The 20,623-nt window shown below is 42.5% G+C and overlaps 1 protein-coding gene across 4 annotated transcripts in view; it reads left to right on the top strand.

Annotated features, from left to right (window-relative positions):
* The window catches only part of MAF (MAF bZIP transcription factor), a 185,197-nt gene that overhangs the window by 3,169 nt on the left and 161,405 nt on the right, over window positions 1-20,623 (top strand). For all 4 annotated transcript variants that reach the window (XM_053986996.1, XM_053986995.1, XM_053986994.1 and 1 more), the window contains exon 2: window positions 9,322-9,387. In XM_053986996.1, coding sequence (XP_053842971.1) covers window positions 9,322-9,355 — 34 coding nt within the window. In that variant the 3' untranslated portion in view covers window positions 9,356-9,387. The remainder of the gene's footprint in view (window positions 1-9,321; window positions 9,388-20,623) is intronic.

Raw genomic sequence — 20,623 nt, 5'->3', positions numbered from 1 at the left:
CGGGACTGTTTTAAAAAGTAGTTTATGCAGCATGTGCTTGCAACTTAAATATAAGTTGGGTATATGTAGTCCTTGCTATACCACTGACTGTATTTGAAAACCAAAGTATTAAAAGGGGGAGGCACCCCTGTTTATATCTATAGGGGTATTTTACATTAAAAATGTATGGGTTGTTTGTTTTTTTTTTTTTTTTTTTTTTCAAAATTGAAGTATTTGGGACTGAATTGCACTAAGATATAACCTGCAAGCATATAATATGAAAACAACAACAAAAAAATTACGAACCTGTTTAGAACGCTAATACAATTTATGCAGTTATAAAGATGGCATTACTGCACAGTTTTAAAATGATGCAGATTTTTTTACAGTTGTATTGTGGTGCAGAACTGGATTTTCTGTAACTTCAAAAATTCCACAGTTTTAAAGGCAATAATCAGTAAATTTTATTTTCAGGGACTGATATCCTGTCTTTTAAAAAAAATGGAAAGTAAATCTTACCACAATAAATATAAAAAAATCTTGTCAGTTACTTTTTCTTTTACATATTTTGCTGTGCAAAATTGTTTTATATCTTGAGTTACTAACTAACCACGTGTGATGTTCCTATGTGCTTTTCTTTCATTTTCAACTCTATGGTTATATCGAAAGAGAGAATAATCTACAATAATAAACTGCATTTTTTTGATTCCGTACTCAGTTTCTTAGTCTGTAGTTCAAAGTTCCATAACTGCGAGCGCAGTACTTCAGCATGCTGCCTGCCGAAGGGGCGATGCTGACCCACGAGCTGGACTCAATAATGTTCAGGAGGGGAGAAGGAAAAGGATAGCTTTGTGTAAAATGGAAAATTGTCACCTGCTAGGACACAAGTTCTCTTTCAGGTAGATGAAAAAACGTGAGCTTTCAGGTGCTGCTTCTGACTTCTCAGTAGTGCAGTGAGGGCAGTTTCAGTGACTCAGATCATCCCACCAAGTTCTAGGAGATCTCAAAGGGGAGGTCTGCGTAAAAACCTGATGACACGATATGGCCCTGTATTTTGATTGTTTTATGATGGAGTGAAGTGAAAGAGAAGACTTCACATCCTCTTATCATCTGATCCCAGCTAAGCATGCCTGTCTCTAGTAAGAGATGACACTGCATCAGGCTTGGCTTGTCACAGAGCCACTCAAAGCTAGATTGAAAGATTTCTTACCATTTTGGTCCATACTGCCTCCTTTTTTCCTTTCTTTGCTTTTTCACCCTTCTTTTTTTATTTTTTTATCCTGTGGATTGTTTTGTTTTGTTTTGTTTTGTTTTTTGGTTTTGTTTTGTTGGTTTTTTTTTTCTTTTGCTACAGGCCTTAGAAAGTCCAAAGAGAGCTGAGGAGTGGAGAAAAAAAATCCAAAGGACTTCCTCCAACTTTTGAGAGTTATTTGTTCTAAACAATCAACCCCAAAGGTTAATGTGCTAGAAACATTCAGGTCTCTGAGCCTGTCTTCACTGCAGTTCCCCATGTCAAAGGGCATTTGAACTTTGAAAGGCTCCTCAAATGCTTGACCCAGTTAGTTTAAAGCCACCTTTCCCCAAGAGCCTGCAGTGTCCGTCGGCAGAGTGCTGTCCTGTTCTCTCAATGGCATTATCTGCCCACTTTCTGGGAGAGCCAGAGGCCTCTCCGAAAGATGCTCCAGCCTCTCCAGGATGGGGGGTTTATCTCCAGACCCAGGCTCATAAACCAGACTCCTTTTTCTTCTCCTTTGTGTTTTTCCCCCCTGCTGCTGGTGCAAATTCTTCCCACCCAGCCTCCCAGGTGCTGGTGGCCCTGAAGGGACAGGACCTGTTGCCATCCCTCTGCCTGGCTGCTCCAGATCCTGTCAAGGGTTGAGCTGCAAGGTCAAGGTGTGGCTCTGAGCCCCCCTGCAGTGCTTGCACCCAGGACAGCCTGTGTCAGTGGGCAGTGGCTGGTGCTGGAGGTCACTATGTTCCTGCTGAGGTCCCTTTGGCAGGGGTGGACACCAGCCTCTCTGTTGGTGACAGCGGTGGCTTGCTCTCCGAAGCCGATGCTGTGTCTCACCCCTCCCCAGTGCCGGGGCACCAACCTGCCCTTTGGCATCTGACCTGCTGTTGCACCAGGGTTTGAGTAATGGTTCAAGCTCCAGATTCTGGTTAATTTGAGTTCCATTTTCTGGTTAATGTGTAATCTGTGGGTAAACTGGTTGCTATTGGCCGAGCTGGGAATTATCTCCTCTCATAAAGACAAGGCTGCTCGTTATTATGTCTCCCACCTTCCCTTCCCTGACTGAGCCTTTACCGACGTCCAGGTGTTTTTGCAGGGACTCAGAAGCCTTGCTGCTGCCCTTGCTGAGAGCAAGGAAAGGAAGGGACAAGACCTTTCATCAGCAGAGCCCCCACTGAAGTGGTGCTGCAGCCCCCAAGGGAGCACAGAACCCCAGGCTGCCCATAGCAGGACCACTTCTGGTCCAGCCTCATCCTCTCACCCTGCTGTCACTTCAGGTTTCCTTGCAGGCAAAGTTAGAAACAGGCAATAAGATTTTAAAAATACTGTGAATTGACTGAGTAGTGAAGAGCAAGGAGAGCACTGCTGTCTCCCTGAAGTATCTTCTTCCACGGAGGAAAAAAACCAAACATCCTATTTAAACAATTTGAGAGATAAGAGAAAACCTTCCTAGAAACAGAATTCCTAGAATAGGGTGACAAAGGAAAAATTCCCATCACATCCTCAACCTGAGAGGGGAAAAAAGCTTTCTTCCAGTTTGGCATTGTGATGACAATCTTGCTTTGCACATTAACAAAAGCAAAAATGCAACCTTCCTTAGGCTGCACTTGAATTTTAGCCTGAAACACACCAACTGGCCAACTGAAGGGGAAAAAAATTAGGCATACATTTTAATATTCACTAAAGCAAAGTGAGTATTGGGGTTCTCTGTATGAGTCATTGCAGGGGAGCGCCCACCTTTGCCGCAGGACTGCTTGCTGAGGAATAATTGGAACCGCTCTGCTCTGAATAACCTACATTCATTAATCACCCCTTGCTTGACTCTGGCCTCAATCCTGCTCCCATTGAACTCAGAGGCACAATCCTGGGAATTTCAAAGGGGAACAGGATCCCACTGTTCTCCCACAGGTAAAAAGCAGGTGGAATGCTGCCCGAGCTAGGCAATTGGGTGTCAAAAGGTGTGCGTGGTCTTAATCTGCCCATCACTAACAACATCCTATTTTTCCCATAGTCCTATAGTGCCTTTCCATTTATTAACTACATTACAAAGAACTTTCATGTGACCGGTGCTGGGAGATATGTGCATGGACAGCGGCCCTTTGCTGGCTGGGAAATGGTGTGCACTGAGGCTCAGCCCCCTCCTCCCTCCCCAGCCCACCTTGCCCCTAAGTGTTTTTTATTTCCACCCCCTAAAATGAAACATAACCCTCTCCTGCCCTGCCTCCAGGCTTCTGCTGAGCAGAGGCTGAGAGTATTTCTCTGATTTTGCTACAGCATTTTCCCTGCTTGAAAAAATATCATCCTGGACCGAATCCTAAAAAAAAGACGGGAGAAGGGAGGGAAATATCCCAGTCACACCAGTGCATATTTACTTCCTGAATTATTTCTCCCTAGGTATGCAGCAAGAAGTGCCCGTTTGCAAAGTGAGCGGGGAGAGCTTCTATTTATTAGAAAGTCTTCATCACCCTTTTAAAACAAAAACTCCAGCGCTGAATCAAAATGTCACTTGAAAACTCCCCCCACACGAAACATGGCAGCAAATTTTTAGTTTAAAAAAATGAACTTTCCCAGCTCTTTTTTTCTTTTCCCTTCCGAAAGCTTTTATGCAGCTGTTTCCTCCCCCTCCCTCTGCATAGTGTGTAGGAAGTTCTTGATCTAGAATCATTCATAATTTTAATACCAATTTCTATTTGACATAATATACTAATATCAGATAGAGATTGTAGCTGCTTCCTGGATTTAGGGAGGAAATGATGCATATATCAGAATTATCTGCTCAGATGCCAGAACTACATTGGTGTCATTTCAGCATGTGCTGTGTTGAAAGGAAATCCTCTATATTTATTACTCCGATCATCAGATGAGCTAAATGGACCCACTGTTTCTGACACCTGTTCAGATGGCTGAATTTAAAATTTCATGCAGGAAAAAAAAAAATCCTACATACTTCAATGTTAGGAATTAAGTTTTTTTTTAATACGCTTTTTTCCCTCCCTCTTTCCGAATCTCTGTGTTGTGACCGGCTGCCGTGAGGCTTGGCCATTCCGGGGGTAGCTATGGAGAGAGGGATAGATTTTGTTTGCCCAGCTCCGACAAAAACCAATCCTGCTTGAACACACTCGCACACACGCACAGTCTGTAACCAAATGCTTCAGATCTCTGTTTTAAGTGCAGGTCTCAGTATGAGTAACATGATGTAGCACACCCCAGAACGTGGCAGAGGTGAGCGGCCGAGAAAGAACTCGTCTTTTCGGGAGGGAGCTGAGCACTGAACCACTTCATAATTTTAAGGCTCCTCTAATGAATTTTTTTGGGCACAGCATGTATAAATCAATAGATTAAAATACTGTACACTCTGCTGCATCTAATTCTTGACTGCCTGAAATTGCGGGGGAGAACTGAGAATAACATTTGTCACTCTGAGGGCTGAGTGCATTCAGATTTGTGAGCTCTAAGCCAACACAATGCAAAAATAGTCCAGGATGTGACTTAAGTTATCAAGTGAAAAGCAAGAGGCCAGGGATCTGCGAGGCTGTAGCTGGCAGACAGGCAGCTCCATCCTGAGCGATCTATCACCGTATCAGGTTGACCCGGCACAGTGTGACAACATCTCAGTCCTCAATGCACGCTGCCTGTATTTCAGTGCTCTCTGAAATGATCATTTGCGTTCACTATTGCTGCACCCACTTTTTTCCCTCCAAATTCTGGCTTTTAAAACTGTGTCACCTGCGACGCACAGTGAAGTGTGCAGGCCTGGAATTGTGGTGCAGTGAGTGATGAGGACAGAACTTGCCCTGCCTCTCTCCTTGCTTGTTTTGAAGCCCTGTGGACTTTGTGACATGATTTTCTCTTTTTTTAAATTAATAAATGTCATTGTTTTGTAATGCATCTCAATACGACATCTTACATGGAAGGAATCAAAATGAGAGCAGAAGTTTGCTAGAACTGGTGTTTCTCCTCCATGCAGAAAAAAAATCCCCAATAAATAACAAATCGAGCAGTGTCCTCAAGTTTCCAGCGGGGGTAGAGGTTGGAGTGTCCCTGGGTGCTGCTCTCAATTGTTAATTCATAAAGACCCACAGTCCTGAGCAATGTTGCCCCAGCTTGTCCTGATACAGCAGAGATGCCGATGGCTGTGGACGGAGGCGTTGAGCCTAAATGCCCTGTTCCAGCGAAGGCTCTGGCATCTCCCTGACCTTCAGTCAAGGACCTTCAGTCCTTGGGGTTTCCATTAAATCTGGGTGTCCCCGAAAGGCTGCAGGGTGTGGGTACAGCGGGGGTGTCGGCAGAGCTCAGAGCCCACATGCCTTTGCCTCCCTGCCGCCAGCCAGGCACCTGCCTCGGCCGGGGGAGCAGCAGCTCTGGGGAGGGTTCTGGCAAGGATTTTCACATCCCTGCTGCCAGCAGTTCCTGAATGTCCCGGGCCGGGGCTGTCTGTGCAGGGATGCAGCCCCTCCCCGTCCCTCGCGGCACCGGGGCCGCGGCCGGCGGGGTCGCTTAGGAGGAGGCCGGGCCCCCTCGGGGGCTGCCCTGAGCCCGGCCCGGCCAGGCCGCCACGACCAGGGGCACAGCCGGGCACAGCCCCCGGCCCAGGCACAGCTCTGACCTCGGGCACAGCCCCCGGCCCCGGCACAGCCCCCGGCCCCGGCACAGCCCCAGATCCCGGGCACAGCCCCCGGCCCCGGCACAGCCCCCGGCCCCGGCACAGCCCCAGATCCCGGGCACAGCCCCCGGCCCCGGCACAGCCCCAGATCCCGGGCACAGCCCTGTGCCCCGCACAGCCCCCGCCTCCGGCACAACTCTGACCCTGGGCGCAGCCCCTGCCCCCGGTACAGTCCTAGTCCCTGGCCCTGGCCCAGTCCCTGTCCCCGGGCACAGCCCCCGGCCCCGGTCCCGGGGGCTGCAGCCGCCGCCCAGCCGCGGGTCCCGCCTCAGCCAGGTGCGGAGAAGAGGCCCTGCCGCCCGGGAGGGGAGGGAAGGTGAGGACCGCATCCGCTGTTTGTTTGCTTCTTGTTTGTTTCTCTCTAAATCCCATCCCTGCAACAAAACGGGAGTCTGGGCGGAACTATGGATCCGTCTGGCCGCGCATCCAGAGCGGAGCTCCTTTTGTCACCCGGCGGCTCCCACGGGCAGCCCGGCCCTAGGTATGTCCACAGAGCACTTCCCTCGGCTTTGGTCACAGTATTTCCAATTTTCCTTTTTCCTTTCTTTTTCTTTTTCTTTTTCTTTTTCTTTTTCTTTTTCTTTTTCTTTTTCTTTTTCTTTTTCTTTTTCTTTTTCTTTTTTTGTCATTATTCTTCTCTTCTCTTCTCTTCTCTTCTCTTCTCTTCTCTTCTCTTCTCTTCTCTTCTCTTCTCTTCTCTTCTCTTCTCTTCTCTTCTCTTCTCTTCTCTTCTCTTCTCTTCTCTTCTCTTCTCTTCTCTTCTCTTCTCTTCTCTTCTCTTCTCTTCTCTTCTCTTCTCTTCTCTTCTCTTCTCTTCTTTCCCTTTCCCTTTCCCTTTCCCTTTCCCTTTCCCTTTCCCTTTCCCTTTCCCTTTCCCTTTCCCTTTCCCTTTCCCTTTCCCTTTCCCTTTCCCTTTCCCTTTCCCTTTCCCTTTCCCTTTCCCTTTCCCTTTCCCTTTCCCTTTCCCTTTTCTCTTTTTCCTTTTCTTTTTACTTTTCTTTTTCTTTTTCCTCCCTCATTCTTTTTCTTTTTTTTTCTTATTTTTCCTTTCTTTTTTCTATTTCTTCCTTTTTTTTCCCTAGTTCTTGAATTTTCCCCTTTTTCTTCCTTTCTTTTTCCTTCATACCTCTGTGCACACAGAGACAAATCTAAACCCAAAGGCAATCAAAGGGATCTTTTAAAATGACTTTTTGGATCAGGCCTCGAGTTCTCTGCAGGAAGCAAGAATGGGAGCAGGCAGGATTTACATTTCATGGCTTTTAAAGAATCTGAAGTGTGGGGAACGGCGTTTGCCGAGGCTGAGTTTCACAAGTCTGTGTGGATGTGCCTTGGAATGTGTATATGATTAAGCTTAAAGCTCTCTTCTGTAAGAAAGCAGGCAGATTCCCCTTCCTGCAGCCTGAGCCCTGCTTCTCTGATTTTGAAACAAAACTTCTTGCCAAGGCCTTGGCAGTGGGATGTCACTGCTGAAGGGGATGGCATCAGAGTGTTGGTATTGTCTTCCAAAGCTGAGGTGCCTCCACTGCAAACAGCCCCTGCTCCCTCAAGCACTGAAAGCCATGACAATAAAAATGATCCCAAAATTGAAACAAACAAGACCTAGTATTTTTCTTTCCCTTTCCTTCCCCTTCCCCCCATCTTAACTGCTTCCAAACTCCCTGATGAAAGCATTTTAATATGTAGGAAGAGCTGCCGGAGTCTGCAATGCGATTCAGTGTTCTGTGGTGTGGGATGAACAGATTTTCCTTTCCGTAGGGTTTCCTCCTGCAAAGTCATTGTAGAGGAGGGAATACTGTAAGATTAAATCTGGTTAAAATACTATATTCATGTCACACCAGATACGGTCTCCAGACTGTGCACAGTCTTTCAGCTTCCTTTATTGTGAAATCCTTTTAAAATAGCACAGTATAGTGTAGAGAACTTATTCAAGTATAACTGTCTTACACCAACTCTGTCAGATAAAATGAAGGAAAGTGATCAAGCTTCTTAAATTAATAAATCTGCTTAGTGTCTCTGGTTGCCTTCACACTCTCTTACTGTCTTTGACTCTTTCCTTATTAATAAACTGATTGTTGAATAAAGCTGCTAAATGAAGCAATGCACCTTGTCAGTGGAAGAGGGTTGGTGTTCCAGGTGTGCTGTGCTGGGAATGGTTGTGGGTTTAGGGCAGGGATGGCCACAGCAAAGACTGAAAGCAGGATGACCACATCAGTTTCTAGATGCTCCTCAGGTGTGAGGCTTGAGTACCTGTTCCTCTCAGCACCCTGCATTTATAACAGGATGAATTAACCAATTGGCATGAAAGGAGAGGTCGTCCTGAGAAAAATGACACCGAAGGTCCACAGGAGTCATTTGCTTTTAGAGATCCCGGGCCAGGTGCCAAGTATTGCATTTATGGAAGCACCGTCCCCTTTCTCAAAACAAAACCAAAACAACAAACTCCAAACCTGAAAGAAAAAAAACAAATCAAAACAAGAAGGCACCATCTCTTTCAGTGGCATGTGGGGTCCTTTCAAAGAGGGGGTGGGTTCTTTTGAGTGGGGAGCTTTGGGTGGGATGTGGGACAGGGATCATTCAGCTGGCTCTAAATGTGCCGCCCACTTTTGTTTTCAGAGCTGCAGAGCTAATCTGGAATCAAAATGCTGGAAAAGTGCCTATAGTTTGTCTTGCCTATTTTTTTTTTATTCAAATCAATCGTGTTTGTGGTTTATTCTTGCTCTGATTATGCTGCACGGTTACAATAAATGCACGGAGCTCAAGCATTCCTGCAGGCGCTTCATAGGAAATACATGTGTGTGTCTGTGCATGCACACCCAGGGAGAGAAAGTTGATTGTAAGGGACACAACAAAATATCCATATTTAAGAAATGTGGATTGACTCGCTTATTTCACTTATTGTACAAAGATTCACTCTAGGTTGAATTTTTTTTTTTTCTTAAATTAGATTTTAAATATGTGTTGACAGGATGAATTTGTACAGTGTGAGTAACTGCAGGGGGAAATGACAGCTCTGCTTTTGTTATTAAACTACTGTCTTGAAAATAATGGAGTGTGTACAAAAATTGATTATTATTTTGCCAATTACATTAGTGCAGCTAATAACAATCATTAAGAAAGTAATACAGAAAGCTACACACTTTCAGATATTAGAAACTGATATTCACTGGTGAGGCAAAAAATATGTGTTTTTAAGGTAATTTGTCAGCAAGAATCTCCTGTTATTAATGTGAAGTAAATATGTGTGAGCTAGAAATGTTTCACTTCAAACTGTGTTCATTTCTTCTTCACTCAGCCAGGGTTAATAAACAGTACAAGAGAGTTTCTAAATTTAATTTAGGATTTGCATATAAAAGGTCCTATTCTGTACCATAGTGGCACAACAGACAGGCTTTATGATGTTAAATATTCCTTTTAATAATAGTTTATTTTAATATATTTACTAAATTAGGTACCCGAGAGAATCATCTACAACGGTGATGTGAAAATCCCTGTTACCTGAGGTCAAAAATAAAAGGTATGTTTTCCTTTTCATTAGCAATTTGCCATATTTCAGCAGGGGTGGTAATTTCACTGCTTTGTTTTCTGCTGCTGAGATGGTGCTTTGTGCTCAGCCCGGGGAGCCGGTGACAGGCCGTGGCGCAGTTTCCTGGGCTTTTGGGTGAGGCTGATTTCAGGTGCCTACAAGAACCATTTGCAACGATGGGGCTTTGTACTTTTGTCAGCCAGGCAGCTCTCTCGTGTCCCACACCTCATATATAACCCTTTGCAAATGTTTTCTTTCTTTTTCTTCAAATGCTAGCGTTCAGACATCAGCTACGGGGATTAAGGATGGGTCTTCTGAAGATCTCCCTCAGATCTTGGTGAAAATCATGACTCTGTGTTAGATGATTTCAGTACATACAAATTACAATAGAGTTTAATTCACAGCACTGCTTTCCTCTGGAAATTCATGTTCATTCAATCTGTCAACATTGGCTAAAAAATATGCTGCTAATGAAAATGTGGGAATTAAAACTTTCAATCCCTTCCCCTGCTAGACTCAAACAGGCACTTTTTTTTTTTTTTTTTTTGCCGTGGAATCTGACTTTTATTGACCTTGACTATAAAAATACTAAGTGGGTTAAATGAGCACCAAGGTTGCAATGACAGATTCCTGTGTGAATTTTTTTATGAAACCTCCTATTTTAGTTAAGAACACAGCCTGCCATACAGCCTTCCACGCTTTGATCAACAGTTAAGTGCTGTTAGAAACAGCTGAATTTTATTAGCTCATGAAATTAAGCTTGTTTAAATAATAGATTTATTTTTTATCTCTTAGAAGAAATGTAAATCATAATTTAAAAGAATAGATTTATTTGTTAATTCTGAAAATAAATTTAAGTAACAGATTTATTATTTAAAATTTAAGTGAGGATGAGGAGGATGTAACTGGTGCTGCAGCCTGTAAATTAAATGGAACGGAGAGGTTTTGATGGTGTATGGGCTGTAGGAATAGGTTTCTCAAGGAGCACTACAGGACCTTCATTTTAAGCCTGATGCTCCTCTTACTTCCCTGAGGAACACCCTGGATAGGGTTTTGCCTGCATGGCATTTTTCTTTTTCTGTTTTTCACCACTGTAAATGAGAGGGAAACCAGACCACTTGGGGTTTTTTGTGAAAACTTTGAGTGCAATGTGCTTTTTTTGCAAGAATAGAGCCAAGTTGCTATCAGCTGAAGTAAAAACATGAAGTGTGTGTTTTAATTGCTAAGGTGCAGCACTTCTTTCATCAACATGATCCTAGGGAAACACTTCTAATTTCAATAATCCCATAGGAAAATCTGCCATGCTTCCTGTAATTCATATATGTGACTATTAGAGTTATATAAATTATTGATATTTATTCTTTTTATCCATATAATAAAAAAGGAAATCTTTTTCCCTTATCAACACTTGTGATCTCAAGACTTGCTTAGCCTGCTGTTCTCTGGGACAATTCCTTGTGTCTTCCTTCACTATTTTGGGGTTATATTTTCACATATTATAGACAAAAAAAAAAAAGAAAAAAAAACCCAATAAAACAACAAGCAGCAAAATCTGTTAGTTTTAAGCAAATAGCTCTTGGGTCTTGGAAGAGTTAACAAACTTTTACGGCAAGGTTCAGGCAGTTCTGACCCCTATGGTAATATTTCATCTAAGGTTACTGTTGGGAGAGAAATCAAATTTCAGCTGTGAACATGATTGACAGGTGAAAGCAAGAGAGAGAAAGACATCTGGTCAGATGGGGAATTTGGGCAGGAGAAGGACAATTCAGGGAAGTGTCTCTGTAATATTAGGAATAATAAGCTTATATAAGAAAACTCTGATCCTCCACCCTGTCTGGAGGAGAGCTCACTTGATATTCATGGAGGTGGCTTGGTTGGGGGAATTTAAGACTGTACATTTATAGTAGTGGACAGTAGTGTCCACGGTCTGACTTACTAACTTGGCTCCTTTGAAGGAATTATGTTGTTTCTGGCAAACTTTAAGGATTTCAGGGCCATTTATTTAATGACTGTGACAGGAATATTTGGTGGTTGCTGGTTAAGAGGTTCTCACCATGATGTCCCTGGCAGGTCAGGCAGCAGCAGGGGTGGTGGAGGCCAGTGCTGGTGTCACTCCATGTCCTCCCACTTCTGGCAGCTTTCAGAGTAAGCACTGCAGGATGAATTTTGTGTTTATGATATACACTGTTATACCAGCAACAAAATTAGTTGCTACCCCGTAAAATACCACTAAGGGTCCATTGTGGTGTTTTACAAAGCAACTGTTATTTTCCAGAGGCTGTGTTTTGTCTTATTCCAGCTCCCAGCAGCACCAACTAAGGTCCCTTACAATATGTACTTAACCCCAGGTGTGTTTCACTGTGCTTCAGTGTATTTTATTTGGTGCAGAAAAGCTTTTCCATCCTCCAATGTCATGGAATCAACAGGAATAAAATATCCCTCTCTTTCCTGATCAGCATGATGATGTTGGAAAGTAGAATTTACTTCTGACATTAAAAAAATGTAGCCAGGTTTTTTCTTAAAAAGGGCAAGAAAAAATATCTGTTGGTTTTCTTGTTGCTGTGTGTAAAAATGTTTCAGTTTTTAAAGAGCTTCTGAAGGACCTTTTTAGAGCTCCAAGGGCAGGATGAGGCAATGATGGACCCTGGGATCTAAATTGCATCCTACCTACATCCCAGGTGAGAGGAGAGATCCTGAGTGGGCTTCTGGCCCCACTGAAACCTTTGGTAAAATCACCCTTTAATTCCTGGAGCCCACACTTGGAATATCTGCAGGGGAGGTTGTATAATAAAAAGCAAAATCTGAACTTATATGGAGGTAGCTGAGCTATGAATTCCCAGCATGGATGTTCTTATTTGGGAGTAAGGGTGGATTTCCCCCTTCCCTAGTACAGCCAAGCTGCTTTCAAAATAAAATAAATTAACCAGGAAAATCCACTCTTATTCTAGAGTAGGAGTGTCCACCCAGGCAATGACTAGCACTGCAGTATAGTTTATTTCCTAATTTCCCCGTATGGATGAGACCTAAACTAAGGGGAGAATAAGGAGCAGTAAAGAATAGAAATGTATTTTCTATTCGTTTTCCAGTTTGCCTCTAAGACTTTTCACACAGGGGAAATCATGGTGCTCGGAAAATAACATTTACCTACTTTTCACTGCTATTCCTGCATTTGCACATGCATTTTTAAAAGAGATTTGTGTTTTGTGCAAGACCTTTTGCATTCTCATACTATTCACGTGTATTTTTGATGTGCAGTTGAGTCTGTCTGTTCATGACATCATTTCTCTTTTCCTGGCCATGGCCTGGGATATCAAACTACCCAGCTTCACTGCAAATTAGATCTTGTTTTTATTCCTAGACTGTACATCTGATAAAATTGAAAATTAAAGCTAAGAACTGTAAAAACAATCAAATTTCTTTCTGCATGAGCAAGTTATTTTTAACTTTGTGTTGTTGAATTAACACTCCCTGTAAAATGTCTTTATTTTCCAAGGCTGATATCAAGATAACTTCCATGAAATATTATTGGCAAACTTCCCGCAGCAGTCAATGGGAGCCTTGTATGTATTTTTCAAGCAGATGTGCTGTATTAAGCCTAAATGAGAATTTTTTTTTATCAAATGGGATGCAATATGTTATTCTTGATTAAAAAATTCAGAGTAACCTCACCCCCTCCCTTCCCTCTCCCCAAACATATTTAGTACAATTTACAGATCATTTTGCATAGGTAAAAAATAAGTTCTTGAGTGTTTATAAAAAGCAGGATTTTACTATGCCTCAAATGCCTTTCTAGCTCATTCCTATGAATTTGAAGTATGAAAATGTCTCAAATCTTTATGAGTAAAGAGAAAGTATATGCCATATGTAACAGCTTTTACTCCCCTAAAATTCCCAGGAAAGTCAATTTAATACTTTTCCCTGTGTTTAAAGTAAGCTCTAAAATATTTTCTGATGATGTAGTTCTTGCTGTTGTTTAGTACTAATAAAGGATTTTAAGTGCTAAAAAAAAAAAGTAATATTTTTAACATCTCTCCTGGGTTTTCTAATTTGTGCCACTTACCAAATGATTCTCACTGTACCAAAATACAGGAGATTGATGAGACAGGAAAAGTACTGATTTAACATCCCACATATAAAATTACTTCTCAGGCTCCACATATAGTCACAATGTTTAGAGAGTGAAGAAAACGGGAGTTGGGAGTCACAGTCTGACTCACTTGTGAGACTTTGACCCACTTATTTGATTCTAGATTCAGCAAATACTGAAGCACTTTAAACTTGTTATCTGAGGTTTCTTCTAAAAGTCTGTTACCGTTGATCTCTTTATATCTCAGTTTACACAGTTATAAACCTAGATAATTAATTCTTACCTTCTAGGCTTTTGTGGGAGTTAAAAAATAGCTGTAATGTTCCTTGAAGCCCTTTAATGAAAACTGGTTTATTGAAGCACTTGTCATTTACCTTATTTCATACTCTGGGATGAGAAATCACTGGTGTTGCCCAGGTCCCAGCACCATTTCTACTGGGATGGGAGTTCAGTCTCCTGAGTGCACTGGGCCAGGATTACAAAGATCAGGTGCTTTGGGGGCTGGTCATTTTCTGAATCACACACAACTTTACCCTGATTTTGAACGTGCCAAAATGTAGACAAAATCAGTTATGTGCCCCCTCTCTCTCTTAAAGACAATATATCTTTAATACCTCTATGTACAGAATAGCTCCTGTGCACCTGCAAGGCATGCAGAGGTCACACTGTCCTTGTAATTCCTCCCCTTCCTGCCATTACCTTTTTTTCCCCAAGGTTCGAGCCATTATCATTCAGCAGTTGTGCAGCTTTTCTTTTCTTCCATCCCCAAATTATTATTGTTTCCCTCCTACCTTCTACCCCTCCCGAACCATAATGGAGTCCTCAGCTGTAAATTTGCTAACTATAAAGATTTTTGCTTGAAACGTTTTGAAAATGCTGTGAGAAAAAAAAAGAAAAAGAAAAGAAAGCCTATGAACAACATGCTGTGCCATGCTCCAGCATTGCACTTCTATGGGAAAGATAATAAAGATATTAGCACTCATATAATTTCAGATAGGAAATGAAACCAGACATGAAAGAAACACTAGCTCCAGCTGTTGAGTGGGAATCAAACTAGCTGTGGGAATTACAGGTATTGTCACCGGAGACAGCCTGACTTCTGAGAAATGACCTCAGGTGTAGGAGCTTGCTGTGGCCCCTTGCAGATATTAACACCTAATTAACAATCTGCAAGAGCATCCTACATCTTAATCACCAGTGAGGGGAGAATGACAATCACAAGGAGGAGAAGGAGAAGGGAAATGGTAATTTTTCCTCTGCATGCATCATCTAATAACCATGGTTATTCAGATGCAGCTAAATGCGATTTCCTTTTAGACATTTCTGTCTATTGGAAGGCACAGTAAGTTCATTTGCTAGCAGGTAAGCAGCGGAGGTGAGAATTGAATTGATCTGAGATACTCTGAAAAATTGACCCTGAGGTCATTCCTAGTTTAAATTGGGAAGTAAGGCTGAGCTCATGTCTTCCCTTTCTTCTCTGCCCTCTCCCTATTCCCCCTCTTTTTGTGTTTTCAGGCATATTAGTCTGTACGGCATAATTACTTAAACATACTCTGATGGTGGGGAACCTTGTTCCCTCAAAGTTAATCAAAATAAAGAGAGCTTTTGTTAACGGTGATAGGTAATTAAATCTCGCTCGGCGTTGTGCAGGGCCTTTGTGCCGGGTTATTGACGGCAGAGCCGCGCTCCCCGGCCCTTCTGCGGCAGCACAGCCCGGAGCAGGCACCAAGATTCAGGCCCAGGCTAAATTTAGGAAAGGGGGTGTCAAGGCATGGAAAGCTTGATGGGCCCAGGCTGTAAAGGAGAGGGGTGCATGGCAACACATCCTGAGTCTCCCAGAAGAAGGGCGATTTCCCTGGAGAGAGGTGCATGTTTTAAAGAGGAGAAAATCAGAGGTGGCACTTCTGTGTTTCTGCAATCTTCTGGCTGTGGTTTTAGGCAGAAACAGCTGTATGTGTGGATGGGAACAACCTACTAACCCAATTTCAGCTCCAGTGTAGACACCTAGGGCCAAATTCTGCTTCCTATTACCCGGTGCAAATGCTCAGGAGCATGGGGGAGCTGATGGAGAGGCTCGGGGCTTAGCCTCATGCCAGAGGGCTGGTGCTAGTAAAAAGCAAGTAAGAAAGTAAAACAAAGACCAGATTTATTTGATGCCACCAAAGCCAAGGCAGGAGTAGTCTCCCTGGGATCTGTGGTGATGCTCCAGCTTGCTTCTGGATCACTTGGGCAGGATCCAATGGAGTTGTAATGTAATGCCTTTTAATGGATGCTTTTATGTGTGCTTCCAAACAGCTTCCACTTTCAAACGTCTTTACAAGAGACTTAAAACAAGAGGCAGGCAGGGAATGAGGAATAAGCTCATAAGTACATTTGTAGTCCTCATTCTGCAGAAGCTGTACCCATGGCACTTCCTTGCTGTGCAAGGAACAAACTCTTTCCATATTAGTTGGACCCAAATTATATTCTAATAAGGAGAGAATGGCAAAGTGAAGACAGCATTATATTAACCACTCAGCTTCCATGGAAACTCCCATCATTTTCTTTCCTATGACAAGAGATAATCTCTGTGTTTTTTGACTCCTTTAGCTTTGTTTTTTATGTGTTGGCCTTGCACTAAAAAATATAACTTGACATCTTGTGTCTTCTCAGCTAAAAAGGTATCAGTTCCTGGACTTAATGTCAGCTGTACCCAGATCAAAGGCAAGAAACATAAAAGTTGACATATATTATTTATTTCATGGTTTACATCAATGATGCTTCTCTCTATCCTTTTTTGTTATTATTGCTGATGTTTTTGCTCATAATGTTGTGCTCACTTCTCAAAAGTGTTTGTCCCCTACAGACAAATATTCATATTAATGTAATCCATCAGCAGCTAACAAATGCCAGCTCACTTCAGCATTTCCCGCACCTCCAAAAATCCCATTGTTTTTGCAGGACTTGGGTGTGCAAAGAATGCAGGATTGGGCCCAGGGGTGGAATTTGGGGGCTGGAGACTTTCTCCCTCAGCCCCTGCAATGCCCGGGGTTGGCTGGAGCAGCAGCCTGGGGCGCTGGAGCAGGGAGTGGGAGACGCTGCATTCCCTCCCTGCATTGTGAGCTGCTGCAGAGGCGAGACGAATGTCAGGCTTTGAGGGGAGCAAATGCTCTAAACAGACTTTTTCTTTTTTTTTTTCCAGTAGTTTGAGGTTTTTTTCCCCTCTACTTTTCCCTGCCTTTCTTGCTTGCCTTCGGAGTCCTGAGTGAGTAATACAGGGTCTGTCTTACAACTGTGTCCAGAAAACCATCTGAGATCACTCAGAAATCCTGCTCCAACCTGTGTTTCCCTCTGACTGCTCCATTTAGTGTAAAACTTTCCTTTTTTCCTCTCTTTGTCAACAGTTGTGGCAGCTTTTGCTTCCTGAGTTACAGAACCAGCTGAAATGCTGAGTCTGATCTTGCCCCCTACCCTCCCACGAGCTATTTTTTTCCGCAATGAAAATAATAATGCTTGAGAACCATCCATGGCTTTTTTTTGTTTGTTTGTTTGTTTTGGTTTTTTTGGGTTTTTTTTGTTTTTGTTTTTTTTGTTTTCTTGTCTTTTGTTTAGTTTGGTTTTATTTTAAAGCTTGCTGACAATTGTCAAATGTTCATTCTAGCAAAGAAGTCCTGGGAGGGTCTAGCCCCGCTGCACAGCCAGCAGAAGTAATTTGCAGTGCTCCTTGGAGCTCAGCTATTCAGCCAATGTGTGTCGCTTTACTATTTCTTTAAAATTTAATTGGGATCAGGCAATCAAGTGTCTCCAAATTTTTTGCCTCTTCAGGCTGCAATAAAGCCACTTATAATTTATAATCAAAGTTTGGTATCGTTAAACTAAACTGTAAAACCTACTTCAGGGCTTCGGTCGTAAAATAAGTATACGATAAATATTGCAGTGGGGCTTGAGTAGCACAGCTCTAACAACAGCACCTGAATGAATATACACACACACATATTTCACACTTCTTTTATTTTTTTTTTTTTGAGTGTGTGTGCATACGTTTAGTTCCAGAGGTAAGAAAGATGTAAATAATAGATAACTGGCATGTATTTTTTCTTGGAAGGATTGAAGCTAAGATAGATTTATAGCCCAAGCAGTTAATTTAAATGCAAAATGAAGTGTTAATTCATTAAAGTCATTTATGCATCAACATTATTTTTATGTATTTATTTATATTTTCCTGTAATATGCAGCAATGTAGTATTCATCCTGGGTTTTTTTCTGTCTGTTGACTGTACTGCTCCTTTGCTTGGATTTTTTTCTAACAAGGCAGCTCATTTAGAAAGAAATGTTTATGTGAAGTGCTTGTCAGTTGGCATTTTTACTAGTGTGCTAACCCAAAGGTAAAATATAAAGGCACGTCTTTTCCTTGCTGGCTTGTTGCTACTAGAAGGGTTCCTCCCTTGTTAGCTTGATAAATAATTTTACTAGCGGGAATCTGCTGAATTTTTATGCTTGCTGTCTATTTTCTGCTTGCTGCAAATAAATTCCAGTACTCAGAGGGCACTAAAACTCCAAACACATGGTATTTTCCCCATTTTGTTGCTGGTTGCCCTGAAATATTTATTTCATCTTGTGTTTTTAATTAAATCTTTTTTCTAAAAAAAGTGTAGGAAAAAATCTCTCAAGTTATACAATTATTTCCAAATGGATATTTTAGTCTGAATTGTATCTAATATAAAGTCTTGAGTTTAAATAACACATTATCACAGGTACACTAAATGGGTAGTGTTAAATCAGTCATCACTCCAACTACCAAATGGCTTTCAGATTAAGTGCAACGATTATTTATTGATATATTATCCCTTTAAACATTTCTTGCAATTTATTATATACTTTTAGTTTTCCCAGATTGCAATCAAGAAAGTTAATTTAATTTGCCACATAAAAATTCAAGTTTGGCAAGAGAATGCACCAAAAAGCATTAGGTTATGGGTAGTCATGACATGTATGGCAGAAAAAAGTTTGCAAGAAAATAAACTGGGAAGACTAAAGTGGAAGAGCAATTGTTTCATGTTTTTACTTTTGGGTTTTTTTTAAGATTTATGCATTTTAAAATTTAATTTAATCCAAGAAAGCAAGACTCAAACTCAAAATTCTCCTCTTCTTCCACTATAGCAAACTCTGCTTGTCAGAGGGTGTTTGTCACACATCTGGAGACTCGGTGCTCCTTGGCAGCACATCCCCACTCAGTGTCCCCCATGCCTCATTTTGGGGGCTTTGCAGCCTTGCATGGATTCGGGAGGTGCCTCTTGCAAGGCTTTGCTTCAGCAGTGCCGGCGTTCAGATCTGCCCGGGGTCAGCTCCTCCTGCGATGCCCCTGGGTGCTGCTGTCAGGGGAGCAGATCACTTTGCTTCCAACAGGATCCCTCGCTGTGGGTCCTGTGGAGCAGTCCCACCTTTTCCCAAAGTTGCAGGGATGCAGCCAGCATCGATTCCTTACACACCTGCAGCTCAGGGAGTGAGCAGGGAAAGAATCTGGATGCAGGATGGGGCTGCTGCCTATCCCCTGTCCACCCCATCCCTTCCAAGAGAGGGGATGCAGGGCAGCCAACCAGCAGGCCCTGTTCAGACTTTCCCTCAAACAGCAGAAGGACAAATATCTATGAAGATGGCAGACAAATTCACACAAATGTTAAAATTATTTGCATATTTTTAGCACAATTTATCTAAAAGCAACCCTCGAACTTTGGCCCAAATTCTTGCATTCCTACACCAACCACTCTCCCATTCCTTTGCTTATTTCCATAAGAATTGTGATGGATCTGAGCAGTGTAAGCACATGCTGCTGCCTGGCTGCCCTGCAGACATCAGCCTTTTCCCTTACATGAGCACATCCCAAATCAAGTAATTGGCTGGTGGGAAGAACTGATGCACCAGTCTTGAGCAGATAAAGGAAAAGTTTGGGCAGTGGGGCAAATTGCCCTTGGGGGCTCGGCTATATAAAATCATAAGTGAAACAGGGTTGCAAGGAATCTCAGGAGGTGATGTAATCATCCCTTTGACATGAGGCAGGCTTACATTATCCCTGATGGATATTTGCATAACCTGCCGTTTGAGCCCCCACAGAGAGTGTGACACCTCCATGGAGCCTCCCTGGCAGACCTTCACCACCATCCCTTCTCAAAAGCATCTCTCCTTGTCTAACCCACAGCTCAGGTCCCTCACATCCCCACACCAAGGACAGCCGATTCCTTTCCTCCTTGCTCTGACCCTTTGCATATTTGAAGGCTGTTGTTATGGCTTGCAGCAGTGTCCTTTTCTCTAGACTAAACAGCTCCACGTTTTCTAGTCTTTCTTCATAGGTTATGGTCATGACATTGTTATTTAATATCTTGTCTGAAGAGTCTGCATACAGTAAACTTGCTGGAATTCAATTTACCTGTGTTGAAAAGGACTGTGAGGATGCTGCCTGGAGGCTTTACAGCATCTGAAAGAGGAATAATTTAATTCTCACTCTGGTATTCTGTCTTTTGCGGGATGGAGGGTACAGAGCATTTCTTTACCTGACGTGTTAACTGCAGCCTCCCCACAAATTTACCCTGGTAACAGGAACATTGTAGTGCAACGTGCAGCCAGAGTGCAATGACAGGCTTTAGGAAACATGTTTTAACATTTTATAATTTTATATATGAAAGTAAGAATGGGAGATAGGATTCAGCCTCTGTGGTTGTAGTTAACACCTTGGGGTGTTCAAGGTGCTGCATGCATAATCTGTCCCACAGGTTTCATGAATTTCAAAAGCAGCTGAGCAGCTACAGCCACCTGCACACCACCTTTCCTTCTGCTGGTATTGCTGCTCAGCTTCAGTTTGGGTAGATACAGATTTTCCATTGTGACAGAAGGAAGTTTGCCTAAAAATGACATGGATAAAAGTGAACAGAAGAGGATTTCTTGATCATCTGGTTGGACTTTGCTCTTGACTCTAACTTGCTTTTTTAAAAGTTGAAAAATATATTTTGTGCTTTTTCAATGAAGATTCTCTTTGCTCCTTGGAAAAAAAAAAAAAAGTGGGAATAAAGAACCTGCTAATTCTGTTTCTCTCATTGACTTCCAGTGTCTTGCCTGGGAGGTTGGTAGGGAGATATGCTGGAGCAAACCAGAAGTATTTACTTGTGA

The sequence above is a fragment of the Vidua macroura genome, chromosome 11 (assembly GCF_024509145.1).
Source record: "Vidua macroura isolate BioBank_ID:100142 chromosome 11, ASM2450914v1, whole genome shotgun sequence".
NCBI lineage: Eukaryota > Metazoa > Chordata > Aves > Passeriformes > Viduidae > Vidua > Vidua macroura.
This window is presented reverse-complemented; position numbering and strand designations above follow the sequence as displayed.